This window comes from Corapipo altera, unplaced genomic scaffold (assembly GCF_003945725.1).
Source record: "Corapipo altera isolate COAL_440 unplaced genomic scaffold, ASM394572v1 0, whole genome shotgun sequence".
NCBI lineage: Eukaryota > Metazoa > Chordata > Aves > Passeriformes > Pipridae > Corapipo > Corapipo altera.
The window spans coordinates 71,550,792-71,574,091 of NW_020884872.1; the positions used below are offsets into that span (position 1 = coordinate 71,550,792).

The 23,300-nt window shown below is 37.6% G+C and overlaps 1 protein-coding gene across 5 annotated transcripts in view; it reads right to left on the bottom strand.

Annotated features, from left to right (window-relative positions):
* Nucleotides 1-424: 424 nt before the first annotated feature.
* The window catches only part of CDK8 (cyclin dependent kinase 8), a 72,418-nt gene continuing 49,542 nt past the window's right edge, over nt 425-23,300 (bottom strand). For 3 of the 5 annotated variants that reach the window (XM_027652053.1, XM_027652034.1, XM_027652061.1), the window contains 9 exons: nt 18,190-18,247; nt 15,307-15,438; nt 13,310-13,453; nt 11,190-11,259; nt 10,088-10,160; nt 8,015-8,112; nt 6,605-6,683; nt 6,327-6,485; nt 425-1,718 (listed from right to left, as the gene is read on the bottom strand). In XM_027652053.1, the coding sequence (XP_027507854.1) occupies nt 1,593-1,718; nt 6,327-6,485; nt 6,605-6,683; nt 8,015-8,112; nt 10,088-10,160; nt 11,190-11,259; nt 13,310-13,453; nt 15,307-15,438; nt 18,190-18,247 (939 nt within the window). In that variant the 3' untranslated portion in view covers nt 425-1,592. The remainder of the gene's footprint in view (nt 1,719-6,326; nt 6,486-6,604; nt 6,684-8,014; nt 8,113-10,087; nt 10,161-11,189; nt 11,260-13,309; nt 13,454-15,306; nt 15,439-18,189; nt 18,248-23,300) is intronic. The other 2 variants (XM_027652043.1, XM_027652068.1) reach the window with 2 other exon arrangements.

Here is a 23,300-nt window from a genome sequence, read left to right on the forward strand (position 1 = left end):
TGCATGAAGCACTGACAGAAAAAAAATCCTGTGTATGTTGCATATATTTATGTCATAAAATCATGGTGTGGTATTAGATGCCACAATAAGAATGAGTTACAGACACCTCAAAAGAACTATCCAGACCGAAGTGTCTCAAGATTTTGTAGATGAAAAAGAGCTGTTTGATCTAGGAAATGTAGCTAGTAATAAACCCACTTTTCACGTATTTCCAGCTGATCAGCTACATGTACAGAACAAGAGTAATGACACTTTTTTTCTGCTATTTAAAAGAAAAATTGTCCTTCTCAGCAGTTAACAGAAGCCTGCCCTGCAAGAAAAATTCCTGTTGGATGGTATTTCTCAGGACACAACCTGATATAGATGTATGGATGGGGGAGTGGGGTGTTGTTGCTGATAAAAAGGAATACATGCAAAGGGCATATGCAGATTTATGAAAAATAAATTTATTACATAACACCTTGTTTTAACAATGTTTGATTTTTTTTTTGTACTCAGAATACTTGTGTCATTCATGTAAAATAGTTTGATACAGTACATTGTATGTAAGTTTTTCCTCATAAATTCTAAGGCTCTCCTAACAGCTTGTTCCTCTGCAGTAGGAATGGCACCCCTAAACAACGTGCGAACGTTTAAAAAAATAATTAACCAAACAAAATTTAAAATCCACTACACCAAGCTGGTTCTCAAAAATCATGACAAAATATCTGAATGGATGCCACACCGTTTTAGGAAATATCACTCATGCTTTTTTAATCCCAAAGCATGCTCACAAATCATTAACACCAACAGGAAAAAAAAATAAAACACTGTCTATGACAATCATTTTAGTTTGTTTGCTGAACCAAACATGTTTATATCAATGACAACATACTTATTTTACTATCAAATAGCAGCTTTAATACCAGTCAAGTCATAGATTTTAAAACAAAAACAAAACCTTATGTTGGAAATTAATCTTTGGGACGTTTGTAATTGCTGGGAAAAAATGCAAACACTTTCATGTTCTTAAAAAAATCTCATCGTAGCAATTGCGTCGGTCATAAAACACTGATCTAGGTGGAAAATGAACCAACCCACAAAAGTCACTAAAAATAAACGTCTATCAAAACTGTCTGAGAGTTACAGTTAGTTTGCTTTTTTGCCATGGTAACATATACTGTATGCTTCAAGTACCAGTTCAAAGATGTTGCGTACTATTTGTCAGATAAAGTTGTTACATCAAGAGAATTCACCACATACGACAACAAAAATGCTTGCCCCTAGCACATTTCACAGTTTCAACTGCTACAGACTGTCACTGAAAAAAATGCATCGGTCAGTCTGAACCATGTCAAGTAAACTACAGAAGTAGCATATCCACAACACAAACTGTGCTAGCACTTTCTTTTCAAGTCTAACCCCAAAACCAGGTACAATTTGGGAGCCACTACTCCGCTCTGTGGCAGGGGGGTGGATCGTGGTGGTCAGACAGGTTGGAGGTGTGGTTGTACAGTACATTCTCGTGGCCCAAGCCGGGTTCCAGGCAGGCACAGCTGCGCGGCCGGTCCTGCAGCATTAGCAACAGTGCATTGACGTCGTCGGGGTGCAGCTCAGTACCGGTGAGTCTGATGCGAGTACTGTGGCGGCTGCTGGGAGGTAGCTGAATATCCCATGCTGCTCTGTGGCTGTGATGTGCTTGGTCCGGGGTTGGGGTAGGCAGCATGGGGGTTGGAACGCTGCAGAGGGGCAGAAGCAGAGGACATGCAATCCTTAGTAACAGGGACATCACAACACAGTTTCACCTACTGGTCTATTCTTCAAGAGGTACCAGGCACACACAGTCTCAAAGCAGATGCACTTCCAGGCTTCTTTTCACTTACTCTGATTACAGCAGGTAATGAACACCAGGAATACATCATATTAGAAAGTGACAGTTGCCACCCGTCAGTTATCCATCCTAATTACCTCCTGTGAATCTTCACCCATCATAGTCAAACCTCCACCCAACCCTCTGGATGGCTACACTGCACCTGCACATTACACAAGGCTACTACCACTCACAGCAATACTCTTCTCCACTTGCTCCCTTTCATTAACAAGAAGGTAGGTTGGGGTGGAGATCCAGATGAGGCATCTTACTGCTGATGAGCCACTCTGCCTTATTCTGGAGATTTTCACATATAAAGAATATATTTGCCACCCTTTTGTGTAACCCAAGAGTAAAGGTTGAGAGTGCTGTGACTGGGCTAAGGTGTCATCTAGCAGCAGCCTTAAAATACTTGAAGGAGAGTTTAAAGACAACAATGTGTTCCTCTGAAATAGATATTTCAGGGGAAAACAGCAATAGATTGCGGCTTGGGAGGTTCAGGTAGGACATTGGAGGAGGGACTACTAAGGGACACTGGAAGAACTTGTCCAGAGAGTCTGGGAGGTCTCTATACATAAGTTTTTTAAGACTCATTTAAGTAAAGCCACAGCTGACCTGAGTTAGTTAGCATTAGCAACAGTCCCGCTCCATGCAAGAGACTGGGCTAGATGGTATCCGGAGGCCACTTTCAACCAGCATTTCTACAATTATTTACTGAGTGGAACATTCATTGCAAGAAACTCTGAGCAAACCAGAAATTACCTACTTCAATTTTAACCTAAAAGTTATTACTTACTGATCATGTGTTATAAAGAAAAGAAGGACTGCATATGAGATTTGCAATCTAAGCATCTGACCACTTTGGAGCATTTAATATTTAATTAAATTAACACAATTTCAGTACATTACTGTGCTGTTTTACATTCATGTTAAGGTTTGCACACATAGAAACTTTGCAGCATTGTAGAAACTGCTGTATAGCTTCTGAACTCTTGATATCACACAACATATTAGGTTTTTTAGAAAAAGCTGCTTCTGATAAAGGTCTGAAAACTTATCTAAGTGACAATTCCAGGACTAGGATATTGCTACTGAGACCTGAATAAGCAAAATTGTGGTGAACCAACATCCCGAGAAAGTAAAATATTAAAACAGCTTTACAGATAAGTCACAACATAAAATAAACAACCCCATTTTTTCCTGCCTTTCCACATTTAGAAAGGAAACTAGGCCCAGGATGTTGCGATGATGGCAGAAATAAAAAAGGCAAACTAGTTGTTAACACATGATCGTAGGACTGAGCTAACACTATAAACCTCTAGAGAAAAGGGGAAGAAATGGCTGGACCAGCAGTTAATGCCAGTGGGAACAAACCAGCACTGCTGAACTTCACTGTTAGCACAGTGACTGAACTTTTGAGGCATTTGCCTTCAGCCTTGAGAGAAGGACTAAGTCACTTATCAACAGAAGAGTCACAGCTCTGGGTCACCCTTCCCCATCTTACAAAACAGGATGTACTTCAGAGAGCAAAAATTCTGAACGTTCATTTTGCCCAAGTGTGGCTCCTGTATGGAGGAAACTATCACAAGTTTAACCACTTAAAAACTGATCATTCATGTCAGTTGTAAACACTCTCTGCGTCCTTACTTCTAAAAGAGATCTTATTTTAAGACAGAGGCAATGAAAAATCAGATTCTTTCACAACACCCAGTGCAACAAATGGCTTTTGTTTAAGAACAAAAGTAAATATCCAATCCCTTCTAAATACCATTAAGCATCCAGAGGGGTTATTACAAGCAAAAGCTTGGAGCAGTGGAGTTGCTACAGCCTGTTTAATCACATTGCCTTTGGGAGTGTCACACTGCAGATTTGAACAATAAGTCAAGGAAGTCTGTGTGCCATGTGTCTACTATTTTTATGCATGGCAGAAAAGGATACAAGGTCAACACGCCCTGCAGAGAATAATTCAACTTCTGAGTGAATGGAGAAACTGTCTTAGTGTGCCTTGCCCAGGAGATGGCAATACTTCTTCACAAGCTTTATAGGGGGAATAAGAGCAAATTAAACAAAGAACAAAGGAACAGGTGTTTGATTAAAACAGAGGGCTGTACAATAATGTTTGTTTGCAGTCTCCTCAAGTTGCAGGATCAGAAGCAAAAAAAATGAGGAACTTTTTTCAGGGAGACCTGAAACCATTAAGAGGTAACTCTTAACTGCTTCTGTTCTAGTGCTAGCACCTTTGGGTCTCCTCCCTTTGATTACCATGTTTTCCAAATAACTTAATCAGAACAAATCTACCCACTGCCTTCTTACAAAGCTACGGGGAAGATGATGGGGTTTTTTTTTGAAAACCGGGTATTTTGACTCCTAGAGAGACAGCAAAGAGATTGTCAGGAGCAGTCAAGTTACCCATAGGAGGTACTGAGACAGCAAAGCAGCAGTTATCACTATCTCAAAAGAAAAGTATTCTGAAATTAAGTTGATCAACAAGGGCTGCCCCCAGCTGTAATCCTGAGATGAATCTCTGAGATGACAAAAGTTCTGCTGAACATGAGCTGAAAACAAACTAATGTCAACTCCTGCTGAGGCAATTTGAGCCCTCTGACTTGTCAACTAGCAAACCTCACCTCTGGCTCACAGAAGTCAAAGCTGAGGTTTGTTAAAAATGCTACAAAGCAGCAGCAAAATGAGGTGAAGGGTGTGTAAATAGGGCACATAAATGGGGCTCCCTGACACAGTACATGCAATCACTGCATCAACCTCCTTAGATATGTGACTCCACCTGAGGGCAGGATTAAGAAAGTTACAGCTGCATTTGCCTTCTGTTATGTGTGTGTTTTCAAGAAGTGGTAGAAAGAATCAACTTAAGAGGCCAAACCAGCAATCAACTGCAGCCTGTCAAACTGAAAGGGATGAAACTCCTTTAAAGTAGCCTGAGACAGACAATCTAACTAAAACAAAGATGCCATTTATACTTAGAGGCACCCCACCCTGCAGCACTGTAGTTAAGGCTCACCACTGTCTCAGCTCTGAAAATGTACATTGTTCAAGGAGAGTGACTTGAAAACTTGAAAAAAATGTGTTATTCATGTTCTGGGATAAACTGAACAAAGGCACTTTGGGACTATATGAAGAGTCTCACAATAAAGCTCCTGAAAGTTACCTTATTTTACGTTTTTAAGTACTTTCAAGTTTTGGCCAATGCTGGGAAGTATACAGATATAGATAAGGATGAAGGTAATGCCTCCAGGCAGCCTTTAAGGATATTTGGTGCTCTCTGGAACAAACTCTGAAATGCAAGATTTTAAAGCCCAATGGTGTTCATGGAGAAGCAGCATCAAACTGAAAATGCAAGTCGACCGTAGTTTTACTGACATGGTTCTTTAACTCTCCCTATGTTTTGCTACAGAATATAAACACAGCTAAGTGGGTTTCCAATATCAGGGTGTCAGATTCAGATATTAATCTCTAAATTACCTGAAAACATTACCAAAAAAATTTCTGACTTCCTTTTCTTTTGTTTTCATCCAAGACTCTAACAACTGGCCTCCTGTACTATGCATTTCATGGACAATAATAGTTCCTGCAGACTAACATTTCCAGCAGCATGCCTCCTCTTGAAATCTTCTATTCCCTAGGTTTCCAAAAATCTGCCAGTCTCCAACTGACCCTACAACATGTATCATATGAAGTCTTCCCTGCTCCTCTTTCATAATTTCTTAGCTTCAATTAAACTAAAGGTTCTGTCCTTAACTCTCTTCTCCCCAGTCTCCAGTAGGAACCCAAAGAACTCAGGTATCGTTCCCTGGAATGACTAAACTATTCTTATGCTCCAGGCTCTGATTCCTAATGTCTGACCATGAGCTCAAATGTAGGAAGGCTAGAATACATTTTTCATGTTTTCCTCAAGTTTTTTCCCCTACACTCCTCATCTTCCTCACTCTTTGACTGCCACCATCTCACCTGTCTTCAGATCTGTAATATTTGGCTTACTCAACCTGGAATCTCCCTTGATCTTCAAAACAGAGATTATGACAGCATCATGCCAAGTCTTTGTCATCCAAAATACTGTTTTCACATCCATCTGCCCAACTAAAATTCTTGTTCAGATTCTTATTTCACAGCTTGTTTACTGCAATATCCTTTGCCTCCTACCACTATGGGCTTGTTCAAGTAAGAAATGGCATTTATAGGTGCACAGCGCAACTGGCTCCTGTTCCACAACCAGCATTTCCTAATATGAAGGTAATAAATTAGTAACTGTAGTAATATCTGATCCTGATTTCGTTACTGCTAACCTAAAGAGCATCAGCATATCAACAAACCATCAACTAAATGAATCTGAAAAAAAAAAACTTGAAAGAAGCCAAAAAATACCAGTTAATACAGTGACACTTACAAAATTACTTTTTTAGCTTGAAGAAACACTGCTGTAAACATGAGAAGCAAATAAAAAATATGTGAATAAAACAAATACCTGATAGTCTGAGGTCATAATAAGTCCACCTGAGGTAGTGGTAGGAGGAACAACTCTCACTTTTTTCAGTGGGGGTCCCTGTGTGTGACTGTTGTCTTGGTTCCCTGGATGACCAGTTCCATTAGTATGGTTATTGCCCTGCTGCTGCTGCTGGTTCTTCTCAATTGTTTAAACACAAAGAAAAATTTCAACTCAAAAGCAGTACATGAAATAACATGAAATCAGGAAATAGTGTAAAAGCCAGTGAAACGTGATGATGCTGTTCTTCTAGTACTTACTTTGTCTCCTTTATCATCTGGTTCTTCTTCTGTTAAAAATTCCCGTTTTGGGTAAGGGATTTGACAACCTGCAAAAACACTGCCCCCCAAAAAAGTCTATTTATCACTGTATTAGAACAGAAGGGTTAGACCTGTAAGATTCATACTTCACCCACGCTAGTTTCAAATTGCCTGAGCCATCCCTTCCCCTGCCTTACTATCATCATAGCCTAAACTTAGTAAAAACCTATTCACATTTGATTTTAATGTTCAGTTGACTCTTTTACACTAACTTAAAGTCCCAGTAGATTTTTCACAGTTTCTGCTAACTGCTGGCTGGAAAGGTATGCCACCCGTTAGGTATCTGCACAGGCAAAAAGAGCTATTTTAATCCAGCTGTTCACAATCTCAGGAATAACAAAAACAATCCTGGAAACTCCACTGACTATTAATAAAACCACCTTGAAAAAGGTTTAAATAGAAATGTCACCCATCAATTCATATCTCATGGTCCACATGGATTTGCTACTGCTAGTGCAAGCTAATATTTACCTGCCCTTAATCAGCAGAATGTATTTATAATGAAGTCTCTCTACACCTGTTAGCAATACTCATTGTGTATTCACATTAAAAGGCCAACCTAAACTTGAGAAAAAAGACAAACACTGTCCTAAAAGCAGTTTCTGCAACAGCCAGGCATTCACATGACTTTAAACCACGGAGAGGGGTCAGGAGATACTATAAATAATCCAGTAGAGGTTTTAGTGAAATAGTTTAATTTTTAATTAATCGCTTATAAATATACATATTTTATAAATTCTTCCCTAAATAAGGGTAGAGAATCACACATGGGATATACTAATAGTTTTCCTAAAAAGGTGTATAATCTTCTCTCTGGCTAGTCTTTTGGGAAGGGGGCTTAATTTTTAATGAAATCATTCATTGTCCATAAATTTTCTCCCTTTTGTAAATCTGCCTGCGTAAACAAAATTGAGATGTGTCTGGTTTTAAGTTGTTAAGGATGACAGCACAGAGACACAGAGTTGACTTTCCCCACCCACTGAATTTACAACAAAGGCTAAGACAGAAAAACGTAAACTAATTAGAGAATGTCATCTGGCATTCTAGAGCAGAGAAGTGGACCTGCGGCACTTAGCAGTTGTCTACCAAGATCTGTAGCATGCATAATCAACCTGTCAGTGAATAAGAAGATTAGTGCTGCAACTAATAGGATCTAAGTTCCATAAAGCAAGAGATTAATAAAAATGTTATTTAATTTTAAAAACCACAAATGGCATTTAAGTGGTTTCTTCAGTTGTTAGACGGTAAGTATTTAGCTCAATATTCACGAACATATTTAGGGAAGAGAGAAAGCACACAGTTCCAAAGCATCTCTGAATGTACTGACAGATTAATAAACTGACCACTTACTCGGACGTGGGAAGAGGATCTTCCAAGAAATAGGGATCCTGCATAGCCTGTTCTGAGGTAATTCTCTTTATTGGATCCATAGTGAGCAATTTCTGAAGCTGTAAAAAATAAAAGATAAAAAGCTCTGTATTACCAAAACCATTTGCAGAAACTTTACTGTATTCCTGAAAGACAATACAAATGTGTCTGAACTCAAAAGCCTAATTACATTATGCCATAAATGGCATAACTACATTCTTCTCTTCTTTTAAAATAGTAACTTCATTTCCTATGAAAGAACACATTTTCACTTGCAAAGCCCAGGACACTCAGTTCCAGTCACAAATGTTGTATCGAAAACATTCAGAAACTTTCCATAATGTACTAGCAAGCTTTGATCATACAATAGTTTGGGCTGGAAGGGATCTTTCAAGGTCATCTAGTCCAACCCCCTGCAATAAGCAGGCACACCTACTAGAACAGTTTGCTCAGAGCCCCATCCAGCCTGTCCTTAACATTTTCATGGATAGGGTATCCATAACTTCTCTGGGCAACAAGTTCTACTGCCTCACTACCCTCTGAGTAAAGAATTTCTTCCTAGTATCCAATCTAAATCTACCTCCTTTCAGTATAAAGCCATTACCTCTTGTCCTATCAAAAAAAGTCCCTCTCCAACTGTCTTGCAGGCCCCCTTCAGGTGCCTGTAAAGTACTATAATGTCTCCCCAGAGCCTTCTCAAGGCTGAACAAGCCCAACTCTCTAGACTGTCTTCACAGGAGAGATGATCCAGCCCTCTGATTATCTTTATGGTCCTCCTCTGGACACAGCACTCCAGCTGGGGTCTCACAAATTAGGAATGACAGACCAGAGTGATTTTATTTAACTCTAGTGCTGAACTGCAGTGATGCACTCTAAAAGAAAGCTGCTTAAAAACCCTTGGGTCTGATCATCAGAGAAGGTAGAGCTTGAAAAAAAGCCACATGGTCCTCAGACATCCAGGCCTCTTAACCATCTTCCCTTTTCTCCAATTTAATACATATATATATACATATACACACACAGTTTATTTTAGTGGCTTGAATGTTCTTTAAAAAACAGAGAAAAAGGCCCAATATAGTATAATTTCTGAAACAACACAAAGCAGGCACTTCCAGGGCTGAGCAAGTGCATAATTTTAACTGGAGTCTTCATTAAAAAAAGTAATACATTCTAGAAAGAAAATTATTGTTGTAAAGGTTCTACAAAGTATTCATAAGAAAGCTATAAAATATTAGCGCACTGGGAAGGCATATTAAAACATCCCAAACTACATGTTCAAGTCTTAAGTTAATTTTATTTTTAAGTCTAAGATACAAGCTTGTATCACAGAATCATCTCATAGAATGGTCTGGGTTGGAAGAGATCTTAAAAGATCATCTAGTTCCAACCCCTCTGCTGTGGGCAGGGGCACTTTCCAGGTTGCTCAAAGTCCCATCCAGCCTGGTCTTGAACACTTCCAGGGACAGGGCATCCACAACTTCTCTGTGCAACCTGTTCCAGTGCCTCACTACCCCCACAGTCAAGAATTTATTCCTAATATGCAATACAAATCTACCCTCTTTCAGCTTAAATCTATTACTCCATGTCCTATCACTGCTTGCCCTTGCAAAAAGTCCTCCAGCCCTTCTACATGTGCCCCCTTTAAATACTGCTATAAGGTCTCCCCAAAAGCTTAATAATGAATATGTAAAAAAAAATGAGGCATATAGGAACTTTTAAAACGTAAAAAATAAGCTATTGAAAATACGCAAAGCAGCAAAATGGCTAAGAGCTGCAACTACACTGCAAATTTAATTGAGAGCTAAACATGACTTGAAGACCGAAAACTTTTAAAATTACTGGATACTGAAGCTAATCCAGTGAATGACACACAGAATAATTTTATCAATGTGGAAAGATACAGTGACTTCGCAATTCTCAGATTGCAGAGTATCAGTTATTCCCAACTTTATTTATAAAATAAACTTAGTTACAGCGTACTTGACTCCAGCTCAACTCTTTGAACAACTGTAACTTACAGGAGGGGTTTGATTTTTTATGTATGCACGAACTTACCAAGTGGAATGCCTTACTATCTGGTTTAACTTTATGTTTTTCCATATATTTGATAAGGCTGCAATTGGTATACCTAAAAAAAGGAATAAAAGAGACATTTCTAATATGTAAATCATTGATAGTGCCAAACTTTCTTAGTAGCCACAAAACATATTAATAAAAACAGTTTAGTCTCCATTGCAAATCTGCTAAGCAGGGAAAAACCACAACTTCTAACACCAGAGATTGCTTAAAAATCAGACACTACATAAGGCATCTGTTTCCCTCATACGTTTGTAAAAACACATCACATCCACACAAAAAGCACAGTTTTAACCCACATTCAGACAGTAAACTATCAGTTGGGTTTGAACTGCCTGTGGGCAATTTTACTACTATATTATTTGATTCTGTGTATTTCCCAAGACAGTAAAGATGCAGATAAATACTAAACCCATTTGAACACTCTCCTGCAACATACAGGTTGCTACAAGAATATTCATGAACTTTTTTGAAGAGGAACTCAAAAATAAGGTTTCTAAATGGTTACAATAGCATGGCAGATGCAAGAAATGTATGTAACTGTACAGGCCCAAATCCCTCAGCATGGAAATCAAGCAACAGGGTGGTATTTTAAGTGCAGGTATTAGATGCTGTCAATGTGACAACGAAGCTGAAGGGTATTTTTTTCTTCAACCTTCATAAGCTACCCCAGACACCAACCCTGAAAATTATACCCTCTGTTTGCTGGAAACGGTATAAGGTTACCAGACCCCTTTTATGCAGCTATTATAGAAAAATCATTTCCAGGACCACAGATTTGGGAACAGCTGTGACGAACTGTGCTTTGCCAGCTTCCAAGCTGTGTGGGGTCTTACTGGATCACCTGTTTCACATCTGCTACCTTACCATTTACAGGCTGTCTCTGGCTACCCTTCTAATTCACACCACCTCAACAGGCCAAGTTCACCACTACAAAACAACTTCATTTCTCATTTCACAATCTAAGTCATAACTATTTCATAGTCCTTGTTTGGCATCTACGTACAAAAGAACCTGAGCTACAAGAAATTTAGTGTAGGAGAGAGATATGTTTTCTTAAGAAAGCTCAACTCAGACTTACGTGTTTCTCCGGAAATCTTTCATTAAAGTTGAATGTTCGGGCATCTTTTTTATGTCTTCCCAATCTTTATCTGCAAAATCAGTATTAACTTTGGTTTTTCCCTTTTCCCCAAGTAAAACAAAGAGTTTCCAAGTATCTCCATAGCCCTTTTTTGTTTTTTCAGTCTGCTTCTCTAACCTTGCAGTTACTTATTTCTTTATATTCTTCAGCTCAGATTCCTTCATCACCTTTTCACAAAAAAATCTTACCAACACCTAAGAGGTTCCAGCTGTGTGCTGATTAACTCAAGAACTTGAAAAAACAGATGCCAGTTACAGTGAAAATCACCATACGCCCCAAACACAATAGTGATGAAAAACACATCGGGCATTGTGCCTGAACCCTTCAAGACTGTTATTTAACTTATTTAGACACAGTTGTATCTTGGGACAGGAGTACATAAGACTCCAGCAAACACTGTCTCCTTCTAAGGGATTCTTCATTCTGACAGCTTTTAATTGCAGGAAAACGTCCAGAGGTGCTTGTGCAAAGTCCTGCTGGCTCAACCGAAAAGAAATCTGTTAGCCAACAAAAAGTTAAGAAAAAGTAAAATTTGCACACTCAAACTGATGATTATTTCATCTCATCTTCTCTGAAGCCAAGGCCAAAATGGATTTAAAAATTAAACAAAAAACTTACTACCAGCACCTAACCTCACACATATTACAGTCTAACTCCTGAAAAGGCTCTGTGGGCAAGCAGTTTGGTTCAATTCAGATCTTTACAAAGACTGATCACAACTGAAGAACACTGAGATTAAAAGTATTGGGTGAACAAATAAATCAGAGATTAATTATTTAATTATTACTTAGTTAAACAAAATGTTCTCCTCTTTCCCAAAGACATGTGAAACTATTTCAAATATAGCAAGTGTCAATTAAAAAGCAAAAAAATTGCTGCAATTAAATGAAATATATTTCTTGGTAACAACGAAGGATCTTCAAAGGTCAAATGCAGACCATTGGAGAGGATTAATTAAATCAATCAGGGAACAGTAATGAGAGTATCATCTATTTATGTAAGCTATAGAAAATCAGTGTAAAACCCAAAAGAAGTAAGAAAAGCACAAAAAGGTAAAATTCTAGGCTAAAAGCAGAAAAGAACAGTGCTGCTTAAAGAAGCAAAACTAAGGGGGATTTTCCAGAAAATAAAAGTACACGATATGCAAAAGCAACATTTCTGGGAATCTCACAGAGCAGTACAGAAATGATGAAGTACATACACAAAAAAAGTGAAAGGGAAAAATAACAGCATGTTTAATAACAAAATTCTAGAACCACGCAAACATATAGACCACAAAATTCATGTGATAGAAAGAGGAAAATCCAGAAGAACAGTAAAGAAAAACATTATTAACAGTGAATGGACAACAGCAGGGAACACAAGCAGTGAGAAAGATAACCAAAAAGTAAAAAAAAGGCCCCTGTTATCCTGACATCTGCAATCATGTAAACCCTAGAAGACGAAGCATTAACTGCGGAGATGCAAGGCAGCCTGTAGAAATACAAGATATAACCAACACTGAGGGGAAAATGCAACAAATGATATCCACAATGTTATTTGTTTTGGTTCATGCAGCCAGTTTGTTTTTCTGGTTTGAAATAAAGAAATTTTCTCCACACCACAAGCTTTCTACCGGGGGAAAAAAAAATTAAATACCTCCCTTACTTCCAAATGTTTATTTTAGCATAAAATATGTATGTTTAATTTAGCATAAGTTAAACAATTGCATAATACTCACTAAATGTATATATTTTGCTTTGTGTCATGTAATTATCAGTTGCTTTCTAAATCTATAATCAGTACTGTTGAAATGCAGAAATACTCCTGATTTTTAATCATCTACCATTTCAACATAATCTTTTAATAAAACACTGATACCTGCATGCACAAAGATAATCCTATCATTAATAATAGGGGAAATATATAATTTGACCATTAGATTCTATATTTATACCTAATGAAATAAAGACTGTGTTTGAACAGCTCTGTTGCTTTGATCAGCTGTCACCTTCATATGCAAAGAAAGCCATACAGATATCTTTCTTTGAAAAGTGGTGATAAAAAAATACAGCATGTACCTGCAGGAAATCCCATTACATTGAATATTCTGTCCAGCTGGTCATGGTGATAAGGGTTACTAGTTTTGATATCTTCTTGTCGACAGTGGAATATTGGCTCTGATGTTAGCAGCTCTGCAAATATACACCCTATGGCCCAAATATCTTTAAAAAAGGAGAACAGAAATTAAAAAGAAAAATCAAATTAATCTTTCCGAAAGCATCTGGGTGAGGCAGAATGTTAGGGTTTAGCTTATCAGAGATAAGGTTCCTCCATTGAAAATGTCAAGTTTCTATCGAAGAGATGCAACTTTTTCTTTTAGCTACGGATGGAAATACATAATTCAGTAACTACATGGGAGCTGAGAGAGTATCATACAAGTTTTTGTGGGTTTTTTAAAGTGTAGTTACCATTTAACATTGTAAAAAAATTAATCTAGTTAAGAAAAACAGCAAAGGAAACTACTTGGGTATTTGTGGATGCAGAAAACACAAAGAAAAGCTAAGCAGCTCCACTGCCACACTGGCCTGGCCAAGAAGGGTGTCTTCATTGATCAATTACCGAGTTTTATATTAAATGACCCAAAATATATAAGCTGAAAAGCCACGATATTGGAATAAACCAAATGCTATTTATAAAACCTTGCAGAAAGAGAGTAACAAGAAAATTTCTCCATGCTCACATACATTGCCCTCTTTTTTTCGTAACATTCGTTAAAATAAAACCCAAAACCTAGCTTCCACAGCTTTTATGTTTTCACTGCTGCATCCCAATCTTTAAGTCAGATAGTCTGCATTTTCCCAGTTGTTTTATCGATTTTTTCTAGTATATACAAATGCCATTTTTAACTTAAAGTAATGCTACACTGAATCTTGAATAAACAAGAGCAGGTCATGAACAAGGACAGAAGCAAATGATGCAGCGAGCATAACCCCATTAGTCAGTGTTTCTACACAGTCAGTTTTTATCTACACTGAAAAAATTATGTACTGAAGGCTATGACTGCCCATGCAGTTTTCACATGCTGCAAGCAGAAGAAAGTGCCAATAAAGTGAGGGAACATGCAAATACAATAAATAAAGCAGTTTAAAGGAACATATAAAGAAATGTATTTGATCTATAAAAGAAACACAGTATTAACAGAGAAGTAAATGAAAATACATTTGAGGCATAAAGATTAGAATTTCTGACAAAAACACTGACACAAGCTCTAAAAAAAAAAAAAAAAAAAGACTGAGTTCTGAGGAAAGAATACAGAAATGACACAGTACGGTGACATACAACCTCCATGTCTGTGCAAACCAAGTGAAGCATTGCAGGGGAAGTTATTTCCCAAGAAATGGTTGCCAGGCTCTAGCATATCTTTTAAACCAGCCAGCAAAAGAAAAACTTCCCAATCCTTTTCTCTACAGTCTCTCTCCCTTCCATAGCAAAGCTGTTCACACTCAGAAAAGGTGAACCTCCCTCCAGCCTGCTGTTGGGTTGTTCCCTGTCCTACAGCCCCAGCATACAACAGCTCTGGCCATCTGTCATCCATCTTTGAAAAAGTCACAGAGAGGTTAAAATGCAGCTTGGTTTTACAGTTTAGTTTCCATACTCAATATATTTTCCATTCTGTACATTCCTTATTTCATGTATTTATTACACTAGATAATAACCTCTGCAATAAAACTAATGCACTGTGCCTCACAGTCATCATAATATGAATTCTACTAGCAGTTTAAAGATACATCCATATTTTTATTTAACTGCACTTATGAAAGTCTTGTGTGAAAGCCATATAAACTTAGATTGTATCACAGGGCATTTGGAACCAAAACCCAGAAATATTTCATTCCTATATATAGCCAGAGGCCGCAGTAAACTAAACAACTTGTTAAAGATTAATATTTCTTCAAGAAGCAAGTAACGCACCTTTAACTCAGCAACTGTCCTTTGAATTATTTATCAATACTTCAATATTTGGGTTCAGATTACATAAAGAACAAAGTAGTCAGTTTTCGTCCAATTTACTTACCAATAGCTTTGGTATAATGCCTTGCTCCAAGAAGCAACTCTGGAGCTCGATACCAGAAGGTTACAACTACTGGATCCAAGTCTGCTAAAGGCTTCAGAGGTGAATTAAATAATCGGGCAAAGCCCATGTCAGCTGCAAAATTCAAAGAGAGATGCTTTAAAATTTGAGGAAAACTACGATTTTTTTTTTTTTAAACAAACTGATTGAGTTTACTTGTTAGCGCTACCACCACTGCTAAATAAAGTGCGAACGCGGACTGTAGCAGATATGAACTCTGTGAGCAGATTTTTCTTAAAGCTTTTGTAGAAGTTACTGGATGGCATCATCTACAAAGTATATAATTATAAATCATTACTAAGCCATTTAGAATGAAGAATTAACCATTGTTCTGAAGAAGTGCATCAACTCACTTCTTAGGACACTGGTAAATCCTGACTCATTTTACTGATACCCTCTTGGTAAAATACTCTGTTATTATAGGATGGTTCTTCAAAAAGCAGCAGTTTTTAAAGTGACAAAATGCAGGTTCTGCAAAGGTTAGAATGATTTATAATACATACATGCACATGACAAAAGCTCCCTCCTCATGAAGTTAGCTGTAGCAAGACTTCCTTCACACAAAACCAGCAACTAAACCTACAGCATCTGCCTCCCTGCTGATTTTCTGTCAAGATGTATTTCCAGTATCAATATACCAGCACTGAATACCATTTAGGCTATAATTTTAAAATTCTGGTTGTGGGCACTATATCATTAAAAACTAGTTTTTAGAATTGGTATTATACAACTGCCTAGAAAGCTGTCTGAACTACCAAATATAAGTCTTACAGGAAAAAATGGGCAGAGACTAAAATACGCAGCTTCTCCCACCAGGTCTCTTTCCCAACCCATCACTCCCCAAACCCCAAGACAGAGGGACTCTGTGGTGTAGGGATATTCATGTGCTGAGAAAGACTCAAATGAAATGAGATGAGTAGCCATTCCAAGAGAAAAGGACCTACATGAGGGAAAACTGTAGTGTAAATATGGGTCTAACTTGACTACAGAATTCTTTATTTTTCACATGCATTCCTATTTATGATTGTTTTAATGCATTTAAAAAGAGAAACATTTTACCGTTTTCTACACTGAAATATCAATTACTCAAAATTGATTAAGTCACTAATAACTATAAATAATAAGGAAAATTGTTGGCAGAAAGTGAATTTATGACTCAGAATGACACAAAAAGCCTATAAAATTATTTTAAGTTAAATCCCAGTTATGTATTTTTTAGAAAAATTAATTACACTGGAAAAGTGGAAGCCCTTGGTATGGGTATAACTTCTGCATTCTTTTAATGCTGTGGCAATATCTTTAGAAAATAAGAAACAAAAATTCTACATTTTGATAACACACTTAGAAATCCAGGGTTCCCCTCCCTCTTCCCCCACTGGGAATGGATGGCTCAGAGGACTGGCGGCCCAATACAGAATCTTTCACCTGTCCATTAACAGAGTGACTTAATTTAGTTGTTTTCTAAGTTATTCCCAAATTAACTCAAAGTTATAAGCTAAGAAATAAATGGGTGGTCTACGTGAAATTAACAGCAAGCAGTTGTGTACAGCAATTATCACCACCACTGTCAGAAGTGAACATGCCCAGAGGATGACCTACATTCTCTGTTTTGGAAGCAACTGCTCGATGAAGAATAAGGTAACATGAAGGAATTTTCCCTTCTGCTGTCCATGCTGTGCCTATTTTCTGTGCAGAAGACTTCAAACCCTACTGTCAACCTTAAAGCTTGGAAGGGCATTAAAAACTTTCAGGGTAGGATCTGCAGAAGCATTCAGCCCTAGCCCATCTGCTCCCTGTATTTCAAAGGGCAAGGGAAGGACTAGAGCAGCACTGAATGCTCCAAGAAAATCCTACCCTGAATCATTATACTGGTGATTAACAATATAGTTCAGATAAACAAAACACTAAGAGAACAGAGCAACAATGCAGAAGAATAATCTCATAAAAGAAAGCCAGAGGGAAGTGAAAAAGATGAACTAGCTTTAGAAAACCCTTCCAAACAAGGCTGCCTTACCATTACAAATGTAAGCAGGCTGTGCATTAGCAGCCTGCTGTCACAGCACTGCCACGATAATGCACAGCCTGCTACAGTTTATTACTGTTAGACTACTGTTAATTTTTATTTACGTATTTAATTTAAAACAATTGAAGTTCTATAAATTATCCTCTCACTCCAAACACTAACTCCCACCACAAAATGTTACAATAGTGGGAAAATATTGGGTCTTTCCTTCCCTGGTAAATCCCAGGTTGAACATTTAGCAGGAGTTCTCACTAAGCATTTTGGGTGGATTACTGTGTTTTCTCAACTTTTAAGATCCCTTGTGTCTATCTCCAAGGGACCTACCTACTCTTTCAAGAATATTTTGTAGTCTAAATGATACCTTTGATTCCATTAAAAAACATTTAAGCTTTGTAGCAATGAGTAGTTCCCTATTTAGACTTTTATAAGCAGCAGCAAAGTAATGTCATGGCATTACAGAGGTAAATGGAGGAAATTTTAAAATCCCCTTTCCTTCTCCTCCTTTCCCCCTAGCTAGCTGTCATCTTTTATTCCCACATCAAAATCCCCCACCCCACACAAACACCCACTTAAACAAAATATAATGACATTTTCCACGTTTTATTGATGAGGCTACAGCATTTCATCGTCAGAACTGGTGCATGGGGCTAATATCATGAAGTCAGTCACTCAGAAAACAGCATTTGGGCAATGTGCCCAGGCACATACTAGTATTACAGTGACTACTTTAGGTGGTACAACTGCACTTTCAGAACATTCTAACTTAAATGCTACACTGGGACTTATCAAAGATATAAACATACCAATTTTTACTCTTCCTCGCTCAGGACCTTCACCCATAACTAAAATATTAGCAGGTTTCTGTGGAAAAAAAAATAAATATACAATACATATACCACGATAAACCTAAACATTAGTCTCTGAAAAGTTAGTTAAGGTTTGTTTTCCAGTTTTAAACCAACTTCGTTTTGATAAAAATGCCAAGTTTCTCTGTCCCGGTAAAGCTGTGCAAGGATCCAGACACAGGCTCTCCCTGACTGCATCTTCCTCGTGTTTCCTTTCGCTGTTGCTGTGCTCCAGCACCATGTTCCCTCACTGACACCCTGGTGTCTGTCCTCAACCCTCATGAGCTGGCAGCCGCCAAGCTGCTGACATTTCTACCCAAATAGCCATAGATCCTTCGGTGGGAGGCAGTACCACTGCTGTCCACCACCCCAGCACAGGGATGGGAAGCCAGCTCTACAGCTGCCCAGGCTTATTAGGCACATTTGCAGACACATTTTACAGAAAAAATATGCAAGTGAGATACAGATGAAACATTACCGTATCACTTCATATCGGAGAGAAAAATCATCTAATTATTCCTATTTACAAGTGTCCTATGTACAATTTACCAATTCACGCAGCTGCAAAATTGGAAAGCATTGCCTTTACATTATTTTTCTCTCCATCTTCTCTTTCTTTGTTTTACTATGGAGGTGAGTGAAAAAATTAAACTAGAGCTCAGCTGGTTTGAAACATAATTAACCCCATAATCCTGTATTTTCTGCTGTCCTGTTTCTTGTAATCCACTCTTGGTATCTGCAGTTAAAAGATTCCTCAAATGCTAATGTTTATATAATGAAACCTGCAGTGCTTATTTTGAGGGAAAAAAGTAAGGAAACTCACAACTAAAGCTGATAATCTATGCCAGACTTGCTCTCAAATAGAGTGATTTAGATACCCCTTTGTTCTGTAAATCCTGGACAAAACAGGGGCTCCTATTCAGGTGTGACCTGTAAAAATTATAAGGCTGAGTTACAGCTCTTGTTTTGCTTTCCCAGTTTAAACTCATCTAAAGAAAAGAGTATTCCACCAAAACAGCTTAGACTACCTAAAAGTTAACATAATAAATCCCAATATCTTAGTGTGATTTAGTGAACACATTCTAGGCAATTCCCAAGCCCTTCCTGAATCTATCAGGCTCTGTTGTAAACACATGCAAAGAGGCAAGAGATGACAATTTGATAAGTAATAAGTAATTCACATTGTGTAAAACAGGTATAAAAAATTAGTAATCCAGAAAAAAAATTTCCTTGAGAAACGTAATTACTGTTGTTTATGAAAGGCTCCAAAGTGGATTTCTGTAACTCTACAATCCGTGTACAAAATACGTGAAAGGAATCTGAGGTGTTGCATTTCCGAGAGCAGGGTAAAGATGGAAGAAAATATTATAGCTTGACCGTGATCAAAAACGTAAGATATATCCCATTGTCTTCCAACAGCAATAACAGGTCCAACTTGTGTTGTATTAAGCTCAGTGATTTGCAGAAGAAATTGTCCCCCATACCACCACCACCACCCCGTTTCTATTTTGTTTTTTAATAAAGGCATACATTCCAGGTAAATACTGCTTCAACATCAAAAAAATGCAGTACGTAGGCACACAGCTCTCAAAGCACTCCATTTAGGTTGTTTCCACAAAAGTTCTAGAAATAAACAAGCAGCGTACATCTTTAAATTCAGAGTTAACGCTGAACTTTGTAGCAATTCAATCCATTAGGTAAGAAACACACCATTTCACCACATAAGCCTTTCTATTGTTACACTGTGACTCAAAGAACAAAACCATACCTTTCACAAAATGTGCTTCAATATAAATGGGGTGCTAATAAGACACATGCCTAATTAATATTTTTTGAGTAGAGTTAACGGTACATTACACAGGCACTAAAATTTTTCAGATATATAATACATTGACCTAACGTATCATTTTTCCCCCTGCAAATTCACAAGTTGATAATATTCTACAAAAATGCTTGTAACATCCCCATGGTGTTTTCATCTTAAGATATTTTACTGTTTGGATTTTGATAAGGACAAGGAGCCCTATTCACACAAAGACTCCATTATAACAGATGACTAAAAAACACAGCACTGGGTAACAATTCCTGCACCGAAGATCTTCTACCCTAAGTTCAAGGTAGGTAGAAATGAGAAGAGAAAGCACAATGAGATAAGACAATACTGGTTAGCAAAATAAGTATCAACACCCTGACTCACATTCAAGATTTCAGGAGTTACAGAACCTGTTTAACACCAGAGACAATTTAGAAATCTGTGTAGGAGTATTCTAAAGCTGCAAAATGAAAAACACCCCTCAGTTGTTCTGGAATAACCATTCACAGCAGTTCACCTTTTTTTCTAGAGTCAAAGGTCCTTCACTTAAACAGCTCTGTTTGGAACAGAAGATTCTTCCTACAGACAAAAATATTTATATAGTCATATCACTGTAAAAATACAGCATCACGTTTAAAAAAATTAAATTTTAAATAAGATGTCTTATTAGGAAGGTTCCCATTTCTAATATCATTGCCTGGAACAACATTTTTGGTTGAAAGAATTTTCCAAACAAGACCATTCAATTTAAATGCACATATGCATTTTGAGGAATCCCTGAAAAACACCGAAGTTCACTAACAAAAGTCAATATACGGATGAGGGATTCCTGTTAGGTATCTTTTACTCTAATCTGCCATCTGGAGGAAAAAAAACAAAAACCAAAAAAAAACAACAACTCACAGATTTTGGGCAACTCATTACACATTAGAAACTTATTTGCAAAGAAAAATAAGCAGAAAGAGAAAAGAGAAATCTGGATAAGCATTAGTTTAATTTGTTAATTTTCAATTAAAATTTAATTATTCAGAAAAATGAAAGCTGAAATAGCTTATTCAAATTACTTCGGCTAAACAAGTGAAGAAAAATCTTTCAGCAATTTTTATACTCTGTTCTGAAAACACACTAAGACAGCTATCTTTTTTTTTATAACTACAAATAATCAACTTGAAGTCACTCATTTTTGTTCTAATAGAGGCATCTTTAGTTTTGCCATTAAGTAAAATAATTTGCTCATGCCAGACAAATGCAAATGAAAAACCTGTTATGATCGTAAACCAAATGTGAAAAGCCATGCAGCAATTTACAGCTGTAACTTCAGAGACTAACAAGTTTCTGGCAACCCCACAGAACTACACTTCAGGAAAATCACCCTTCCTTTCCCAAACCCCACCTCAACAACAGGGGAAGAATTCATTCTCATGAATAAATTCTTGTGACCATAGCACAGCACTAAATCTTATCTGGCTTTGTAGGACACTTTGTTGCGATACCTGGACAAATCCTCATCTTGTGCATTTAATCACTATTACTATCGATGAGAGAAAAAAGATCCTCACTGAATCATTTTTAGGTGCTTCTAATTTAATCATTATTTGCAAAGTGTAAAAAGAAATCCTAAGAAGCAAGCTAATTTCGAACAAAGGACATAAAACCCCACAGGCTACAGCCAGAACTTCAGGCAGTCACCTTCACCCAACTGCCTGACCTGACGCGATACCACTCTCTCTTCACTCTGATCCTGAAGTCCCCGGTGATGAAGGCTGCACAATTCCCAGGCAATCTATTCTCTTTCATTCTTCTCCACTGCAGTGTTTTTCCTTTCCTTCTCACACAACAGACAAGGTTACTCTCATTGCCTCTTCTACATCAGCAGAAGGAGCAGACAACCCCTCCTTCACTGCAAGAACTTCTTACACTTCTCAAGACAAACCTCTCTCTTCAGTCCTATCACCTAGATTAAAAACAAACAAACACACAAACTCTTGCCTGCTCCGTGTTTCCTAGTTGGTTATTTTTTTCTGGATGTATGATCATTCTGGTGGATTCCCTTTAGCTGTTCTGCCGTGGGCCACCTATTTATTTCAAGTCAAGTGCTCCAAATTACACACTGCTCCTGCAGTAGAGGGATTGTTTTACGTGCCTTGCACAGTATCTTCCACTTTATATGATCCTTATATGATTTTTATATGAGTGAGGTATCCTGCCTCACTCTGTAAGACTATTGACTCATGTTAAGGTTACCAGCCATGCATTTTCTTCATATCTTTTCTGCAGGACTGCTACTTTGAATGAACACTGCAGTCACACACTGCTTCTTAACATACTCTGAAAATGTTTGTGTACATTCACAGAGAGGAAACTCAAGACTTCAAAACTTACTTATCTGAATTTCTATTTTGAAGGTAAAAATGCAAACAAAATGAAAATTATACCAGTCTGTCTTGATGAGATGTGACCAAAAAAAAAAAACCACCACCACCACCACCACAACAAACCAAAAAAACCAAACCAAAACAAAAAAAACCGCCTCACCACCAAAACCAGCATTCCTGTTGCTCAGAGCAAGTTACTGATAGTAGCAGGAGATGATTATTTATTCTGTGTTTGCATACTAGATGTCTGGAAATCACAGAACATTGTCTCATGCTCCAGGAAAAGTACTCTGCTGCTGAGTCCTCCTCTAACTACACTTAACTCATCAAAGCAACGAGGAAAAGATGTGCCTTTTCAGACAGCTTAGCCATTTGAGATCTTTGATTCTTAGTACTTTTAGCATCAAACCAGGTCTGCAGGAACTACTGTTTTGCTACTAGTCTGTTTCTGAAATTGGTAATTTTCAAAGACTGATTTTAAACATAGCTATTAGTGACTAATACAAATTCCTTTGAATTCTGTATTATAGTATTATTATAACGTAGATGCTACCTCCTCCCCACCCCTATTATTAACTCTTTGCAGCAGTGTATGTATATTTATGAACAGACTCATACTCTTTACACCTGCATTTTAATGCATCTTTTAATAAGGTTTTAGTATCATCCTCACTAATTTTCATTTGGATAATTCAATACTTACGAGTTTGGCTACTAAAACATTACTCCGCAGAGGATTCACAGTGATGGGGTGAGTCACACCAGTGACTTTTGTTAACCACTGCTATTTGTGCATCATTAATGGCTGTGCCACCAATAATCAGAACTGGCCATGCCACCCATTTCTACCTGTGACAAGATAACTGATAGAAGTATAACAC